This window comes from Phaethon lepturus, unplaced genomic scaffold (genome assembly GCF_000687285.1).
Source record: "Phaethon lepturus isolate BGI_N335 unplaced genomic scaffold, ASM68728v1 scaffold22031, whole genome shotgun sequence".
Taxonomy (NCBI): Eukaryota; Metazoa; Chordata; class Aves; order Phaethontiformes; family Phaethontidae; genus Phaethon; species Phaethon lepturus.
This window is the reverse complement of record NW_010515849.1, coordinates 44078-52120: the sequence shown is the minus strand read 5'-3', so window position 1 is coordinate 52120 and position 8043 is coordinate 44078. Positions and strand designations below refer to the sequence as shown.

Genomic DNA, 8043 nt, shown 5'->3' with positions numbered 1-8043 from the left:
CAGGATACATTTTCTTTTTATAGTTAATAATTTAATTGTGATTTCACAAGGCTTGAGTGACTTTGGAAAGTTTTCACAGACTTGAGATTTCGGTATCTGCTTGGGAAAATTAAAGTTGGAATTCTGTGAACATGCAAAAGAGAAACTGAAGAGCTGCTTTTTATGATGCAGTTCAGTTTAGATTTAACTTATTAAAATAATCTGTTTATCAGAGCACTTAATAGATAACATAGACTGTCACTGTTTGGAATGGCATCTGCAAGAATTTCACTTTCCTCTTTTCAAGACTGCACTGTGATGAACTTGGTATATTTTAGAAGTGCTGATAGGACGCTTGTATGGACCGTTTTCCTTTCTCACTGACTTCCCAAAGCGGGTGCGTTGTGTGAGTCATCAAAGACATGGCTGGCAGTAGTCTTGAATTTCCAGAAGGCGTTTACTGAGATCAAGGGTGATGGGAAATGACCAATGCCAGTCTTTTCCCATACCAAAACAAGAGAATGTCAAATAAAATAGGAAAGTGATAAATTCAAAGGAAAGAACATGCCTCTTGGCGGTATGGAGTTTGGCTGTGGGAGTTCTTGTGTGGAATACCATTGCTGCTGAATATTGTGTTCAAAAAGTAACTGGAAATACTAATGGAAAAAAATATTGATAAGATGTTATAAAATACAGGGACAGCCTCTCTGGCTGGAAAAAATCAATGAGTTATTTCTGGATGCTGGGAAAGGTATGCAGGGAAAACATCACTGATAAAAACAAAGCAAATGTGTTCTTCCTTGGGCAGCTTCTGTTGGCCACTGCCAGAGAGGGTGTGCTGGGCTAGGTTGATCCTGCTGGTTGAGAATCAAAAGTTCATGTCATATTCTGGATGTATGTAAATCTTCTAGAATTACCCTTTACTGGGCCAAATGCAAGGGGTTTTTTGGTCATTGCTAGAGTTTGAGCTTAATGCTGGAGATCCCTTACAGTTTTACCTCATATGCAAGGTAACATTGCAAGGCCTTCATCTACAGCTACTGTTTTCCATAATACCAGTATATAGTTGCACTCATGAGCGCCAAGTTTCTTCTTCCTTCAAGAAAAACAATTCTTGAAACATAAATCTTAGTAGCTTAACGCTTCAGCATCTAGCAAGAACTTAATACTGCACTCCCATTTTATGAGGTGATTCTGACCAAACAATGTCATGTTTTCTTTAATGTTTTGTTGTTTGTACTAAGATGAATGGTTCTTACAAGAAGTTCAAGTGGGTGTAAACTTGCAGCCAGCTGGTTTTGTCATGTGATTTGACTTGTAGAGAATATAGGCTTCAATCATTTATCCATCCTTTTTCATAGTTTTGTTACTAATATTTTTTCCTTAAAATACTCTGTGATTGTAAGAAACTTTATTGAGATATTTTGCAAAATTTGGTAATTTGACAGGTTTCCTTTTCATAAAGGGAGCTAAAAATGTGTTAGTTCTGTGAACAAGTGGTTAACTTGCTTTGTTTCTCAGTACTTTCAAATTTTATGGAATAGGTGATTTTTAGTATTGTAAATAGGTATTAATGAGCCATAATACAAAATTTGCATGTAAGCATCCTAATTGTCATTTTAGTAGATGTGTTGCTTCTCAGCATTGAAAAATGTAAACTAGAAAAAGTCAAATAACATGTTGATAGACAGGTTGAACTTGAAACTGAGCACTGTGGTTTTTGAAGTTTGTTTAGGTTTTTGCTTTGCACTGGGACTGAATCACAAGCATGCTCCCAAAAGGACTTGTGTGGCTGGATCTCTTTTTCATTTTTTTTTTCCTGTTGCTTTTCTTTTTCTCCCCCTGCCTCCTTTACTGAGGTACGCCTCTGAGCAAGTGCTAGCCTGATGACCAAGGCACTAAAGTGTGCTGTGGTATTTTTCAAAGTTCGAGTTGCTGCCAGGCATCAGAGCAAATATTAAATAAATAAATAAATAATATCCAAAGCATAGAGCATTTTGATACATTGCCAACTGAGCATATAGTTTTACAGACAGCCTGGATGGTATAATAGCTCCTTGCCACCAAACAAGGGAGTTTTACTCTTCCCTCCCCTGCTCATGGCTATCAAGTCTTGTGTTTCCCATGCACTGGCTCCAGATAGCTGCTGTTGAACCAGTTTAACTTGATAATCCAGGGGAAAAGAATTTTTGAGGTATATTTTGCCCATTTTATTGGGGAATTGAATCAGGTGACGCTGAATGGCAGAGCCTAAATAAATGGCTATTATTTATAAATGGCTGTGGAGGGGATGTTACCCTGCCTGTGAATGATTGCTTGCTAAAGAGAGTTTATAAATGGAGCAGGAGAGGATGAAATGCACGTTCCTGTGTGGTTTTAGAGAAGGGAGCAATGGGGTGACAAAGGTTTGCTGCCACTCATTCTGCAACAGCAAAGTTTTTGAAGCATTTTATCTTCTACTGTGTTCTGAGATGGAATATGCTTTAGTAGTTGCAGACTGTCTTGAGATTGACCAGCCTGTCTCGAACCTCCTCTCTTTTTGGTGCTAATTCTTTCCACTCTGGTTCTGTGCCTTTATGTAATTGTGTGAAATGTGAAGGCAGAGAACATAAGTTCAGGGTTTATGGTTTCCCTCAGCACTCTAAATTCTGGAAGCTACAGTGGCCCCTAGCATTCAAAATAAGCATTTGCAGGGAAAAAAAAAAGTATGGCCTCTGTCTACATGCTGAATTGACATGCAGTCTCTGAAGCATAGCTACCAGACATTAAGCAACGTGTGCTTAGCATGCCAAAATTAAATCTTTCCCTCAAATACCTAATCACTCCAGCAAGCTGTAGAGTCAGCAGACTTTGATGCTGAAGTTTTTTCTCCTTGCTGTTTTATCTTTAAAGTACCTGAACGTCATGCTTTCTTAATTTAATTGTATAAAAGTTAGCTTGGGGCAGATAATTGTCATAGAAAACTTTAGCCTGCATGGTTAAATCTGACATTTGAAGTATCCAAGTGAATTTTTTTCCCCTTAAACATTGGAAGATTAGATAAATAAAATTTGTGACTGGGTGGCAATATTATAATTAAGTTGAAAAGCAAGCATTTCACAAACTTACGTTTTCTTAGATAAAACACTCTGCTGTTCCTGATGTTTTTCTTTGTACCATGTGGATGGTATCATCTTCCTTGATACTTTTAGTCTTGTCAAATGCTTTAAATGTTAAAACTGTTGTAAGCCTGGTTTATCAACTCTGGAAGACAGGGAGTTGTGAAACAGCTGGCTAAGTTATAAGAACTTGTTATAAGAGCTTATGTTTGTGGAAAATATCATGGAAGTTTACAAATCGGAGATACAAAGTTGGTATACATAATGTCCTTAAATACACACATACTGTGCTTTAAATTTAACCTCAGATCTGGTTTTGGTCTGGTTAACCAGCAATATCTAGTGTTAGTAAGACTGAATTCTGCAGTGCATGGTATTAAAGTTCAAACTTAAATCTAGTGTAGATTTAGAAATAAAAGCTGTTACTTGCAAGGTGTTAATGAAAACCATTTCAGTTTGCTCATCCTATTCAGAAAATGTGTTTTTTGCCAAATATGTTTCTATTTTATTTTACTGTGATGCTTTTAAGATTTGTGGAGGTACTTTGTAGTAAGATCATGGGAGGAGTCAAAAATATAAAATCTTGAAATGGGGAAAAAGCTTAGCTGGAAACAGAGGGTGGTGTGATCTACATTTTCTGTGTTTCCAACTTTTTTACCCCTCTATATGTGGAAAAATTTTAACTGTATTTGTTTGCTTATTTTATTATAGAAGTTGTCCACTACAAAGGAAGAAAGAAAAGTAAGCTTGTACTTCAGACTGGTTTTTGAATATCTTTCTAATACAGTGGTGTTCCAGAAGATGATAAAGAAATGATAGCAGCTCCAGAAATACCAACTGATTTTACTCTCCTTCAGTAAGTGTTTTAAGAATTTTTAGTTTCATTTTTAAATGTACTGGCTCTTTTTAGTGTTAATATATGTGGTTGGTTTTTCTCTTACAAACAAAATGAGGGAAATAGGGTTCTAGATTTTTTCCTATTCAGATGTTGATAAAGCATTGTCTGAATTTTTTCTTGAGTATTTGGTAATTAAAGTATTTTAGAAGTGCTTAATTATTTAAAATCAATTTTGAAGCTTTGCTAGTAGAAAGCCATTATGGCAGACACTTTTTGTTCATGTGAGGTATTTCTCAGGACTTTGTCTTTCAAAATGACGTGTTTGAATAAGAAACTCTTTCATTAGGAGTAACAAAAAAAGTTTCCTTCATTAAAGCCTCTATAGAGAGGAAGTAGTTGAGGTATTTGCCCTTAACAACTGGGGCAGGTTGCCTAATATTTAAAATACTTAGTGCCAAATGCTTTAGTTAAAGCCAAAGTCTTACCTTCCGTCAGGCATCAGTTCCTCAGTGTTTTTGACATTCTTATTAGCTCAATAGTCTTCCTACAATTTTTAAGATACAGACATTTGAGTTTCTAAAATGTAAAATCGGGCATAGATTACATTTTGGACAGAGAAATAGTGATTATTTTAAGCAGGCCAAAAGAATACAGTTTCTCACCTTTTAATTGTCAAGAAATTGGCATGAATATATTTCAACAGGCTGTTGAAATGGGTTAAACTGGTATAAAACCTAAAAAGGTACAAAGATGTGGTTTTGTATCAGATTGTTTTGTGGTGTCTTTTAATGAGTAAAGGTAAATTGGAAGATGGTTAATATGAAATACTATTTTTACAGCTATTTATGATAGTTTTTTACTCTGTTGGTGCAGTTCATTGGTTAATGAAATGTTTGGAATTTGTGTTCTGTTCTTTCCTGTGAAAATAACACCTAGGAAGTTCTGAAGAAGAAATACTTCTCAACTTCCCCCCTGCAACTTTTTCAGTCCATATCAGAATACATCGTCAAAAAAACCAGAAATAGCAAAATATGTGTTAAAAGACAGAAAGCTCCTTTCAGAGACTTGCAATAGCAAGAGACCTTATGTTTCTGGATTGTTTTAGAATGTTATAAATAAATATATAGGAATGGGTCTCCCATGTCCCCTGGTCACTTTTATGATTGCATTGCTAAATTGAATCAAGAAGTGAGTATCAGAAATTTGTGATAGCAGCTGGAATCTGTCGTACTGCATGTATGTGTTAAAACAAGATTTGGTAGCGTCATTTAAGTTGTATTCTGCAGGACATCTAGAAATAGAGAATATATAAGCTAAGCATTCTCTATTAATAATTCAGGTGATTTCACATACCATACCCTCCCCCCATCAGTGTTGGCAATAAAGGATTTCCGTATCAGTGCAACGTATTTTAGTGATGTAGGAAATTTAAACAAAAGAGAAAGTTTGTATATTGTTTAATGTCTTTTTACCATATAAGCCTAAACAGAACTACAGGCTATCTTTTTGACGGAGAAACCTCACCTAAACTTTTTCTCTGTACCTTTCAACATAAGTGCGTACCTCTTAACTACTTACTTAGATTCTGATAGCATGAAGAGATCTACTGAGACACTTTAGTTATGAGGGAAGGTGGTGGTTTCTTTTTTTGTTGCTGCTTCCCCCCCCCGCCCCCGTTGTAGTTAAGTATTTGTGGCAGATACTTACAGTACTCTTTGCTTTCTGAGATGGTGCAATATTTGTCATGTGCCAAAAGCAAAGTTCCCAACTTGTTGCTATTTTTCTACCCACCTTCACATCTTTTAACCTTACTATATGGCTTTCTTCGCAGATAAATTGTTTGGAGGAGGCAGGGTGGGGTGTGAGTATGAGGATATGCTCTGATCTGTTCCTTGACAGTGGACTTAAAAAAGCAGTTTCAATGTTCGAGTTGACTCGTGGGACTGAGAGCATAATGTGACTTTATGTAATATATTTAAGAACGTTTCTAATGAAATATGTAAATGGTTTGTCTTTTTATCCTTGCAGGGAGTCTGAAACACACTTCTCTTCTGATACAGACTTTGAGGATATTGAAGGAAAAAACCAAAAACAAGGCAAAGGAAAAGTATGTTCAGTTCATAGGGATACCGAAACACTTCTTCTATTAGGAATTGAAGAGTTCAGCACTTGCTTTGAAGCTGAATGAGCTAGGAGTATTTTCTGAAAATGCGAGTGTTCTGTGAAGAGAGTTCATATTTGTATTTGTATTGAAATGCTTTGTCTTGAGTATTTGCATGGTATTTCCTTAGTTCTGTGAAGGCATAAGGGAGGTGGGGGACAAAAAGATTATTAGCTTTGATTTGATTAGCATCTGCATGTGTTCCATCCTATACTTACATTTAGTGCTAATACAATCTCTTTGGGTTGGTGTTGTTAATTCTTTCTCTCTTCTAATTTGAAAAGTGAACAGAAATGAGTAATTTCATTAAAAGTTTTTTTTTTTCAGTAGGATGCAGACAGGAGATTACACTGCCCAAGTAGGGAGGTCTAAACCCAGTTAATAGCCTTTCTCTCCCCTTATCTCCCAGGGTGTCCTCCCCGCTGTGTGGTTTTTTCTTGGCACCCGCCACGTATAGCTCCCTCACCACTGTGGTGCAGGCAGGCTGCTGCACGCCCGTTGGCCCGGGCTGTGACTGCCTTGCTGGGCACCCCGTGTACCTGTACCAATACAGAGTGCCCAGCTATTAAGAGGAGGTGATAAATAGTTTTAGAAAACAGTCGTTTAATTTCTGTTTAATTTTTTTTTCTTTCTTCTTTCTGTAAGTCATTTGGGGAATCAAATACAAAGACAGCTGTTTGTTCTTCCTCAACCCCACTTGCCAACGTGTGCTCAAACTAAAAAATGAAAGGTTAATGAATTGCAGAAGAGACTTTCCTATGTTATATATTAAGAGAATTGCCATAGCTGTTTTAAATAAAATCGGTATAATCTGTTTTACTGTTTAAACATGAGAAAAATTTTTGTCATACACTGTCACTAGTTGTTGTGTTTTTAGTTGCTCAGAGATTTTAAATGAAGGAAGGAGGAAATGGACCATGTAGAATTCCCATTGGTCTTTGTGTCAGTCAGGATCAGATATTATTCTCAACTTTGGATTTTAAATGTAGTTCCTGAAAATAAAAGGCCATGTGTATAGTTGTCATGGTATGAATGGTAAGTTGGTTTTTTAGTTACTACGTAATACCCAATTGAAAATTAACTTTGTGTGTGATTGCAGACTTGTAAAAAAGGAAAAAAAGGACCAGCAGAAAAGGGGAAAAGTGGAAACGGAGGAGGGAAACCTGGTGGTCCAAATCGGATGAATGGACATCACCAACAGAATGGTGTGGAAAACATGATGCTGTTTGAGGTAGTTAAAATGGGCAAGAGTGCTATGCAGGTAAGACTTGGGATGTCTCTATGACTTGGATAAATATACAATTTAAATACGACGATATTTTACTGTACATACATTTTAACAAAATGAAGCCTAAAGTAATTTTTTTCTTCAATTTGTAGTTTTTAGTTCCAAATTAAGATTTTAAAAAGTGGGGTTTTTGCATTATTAAGGTTTGAATTTTAACAAACTGATTTTTCATTTCTAAATGTCAGGTATGAATAATCACATATATAATGAAGAAACTCAAACTATGGTTCAAAGTGAATTTTCAGTATCCTGAATGAAGGCAGGTTGTTTTAGATTACACAGCTTTTAAGCCCTTTTTGTGTTGTTTATGCTTATAGCTGTCATAGAACTTAACAGGAAATCTGTGGTTTATAGGTGATCCCAGAGCTTAGATTATCTGAAAAGAAATTGCTTCTCTTCCGTCACCCGAAGTAAAATCACTAGCTACAATTTAAGCACTACTCTTCAAAATTCCCCTGAGTTGACTTGACTAATGTATATTGCAACACTCAAACTGGTTGGAATTTGGGTCACCAAATTTTAACTTACTAGCAGTCTCCACATTAGGCACTGTCTCCACTGCATATACTAATAGGACTGAAGTCAGTCTATTAAGAAATTTAGCACTTTAAAAAATTCAGTTAAATCAGTAAAACATTTGCATGACTCTGAATCTTCCAGTGGAGAGAGGGTTAGAGTG

The 8043-nt window shown here is 36.1% G+C and overlaps 1 protein-coding gene across 4 annotated transcripts in view; it reads left to right on the top strand.

Moving 5' to 3' along the window:
* The first annotated feature begins 3786 nt into the window (after positions 1-3786).
* Positions 3787-8043, top strand: part of STAG2 (stromal antigen 2) — a 42152-nt gene continuing 37895 nt past the window's right edge. For 2 of the 4 annotated variants that reach the window (XM_010295908.1, XM_010295907.1), the window contains exons 1-3: positions 3787-3933; positions 5944-6022; positions 7176-7337. In XM_010295908.1, coding sequence (XP_010294210.1) covers positions 3890-3933; positions 5944-6022; positions 7176-7337 — 285 coding nt within the window. In that variant the 5' untranslated portion in view covers positions 3787-3889. The remainder of the gene's footprint in view (positions 3934-5943; positions 6023-7175; positions 7338-8043) is intronic. The other 2 variants (XM_010295909.1, XM_010295906.1) reach the window with 1 other exon arrangement.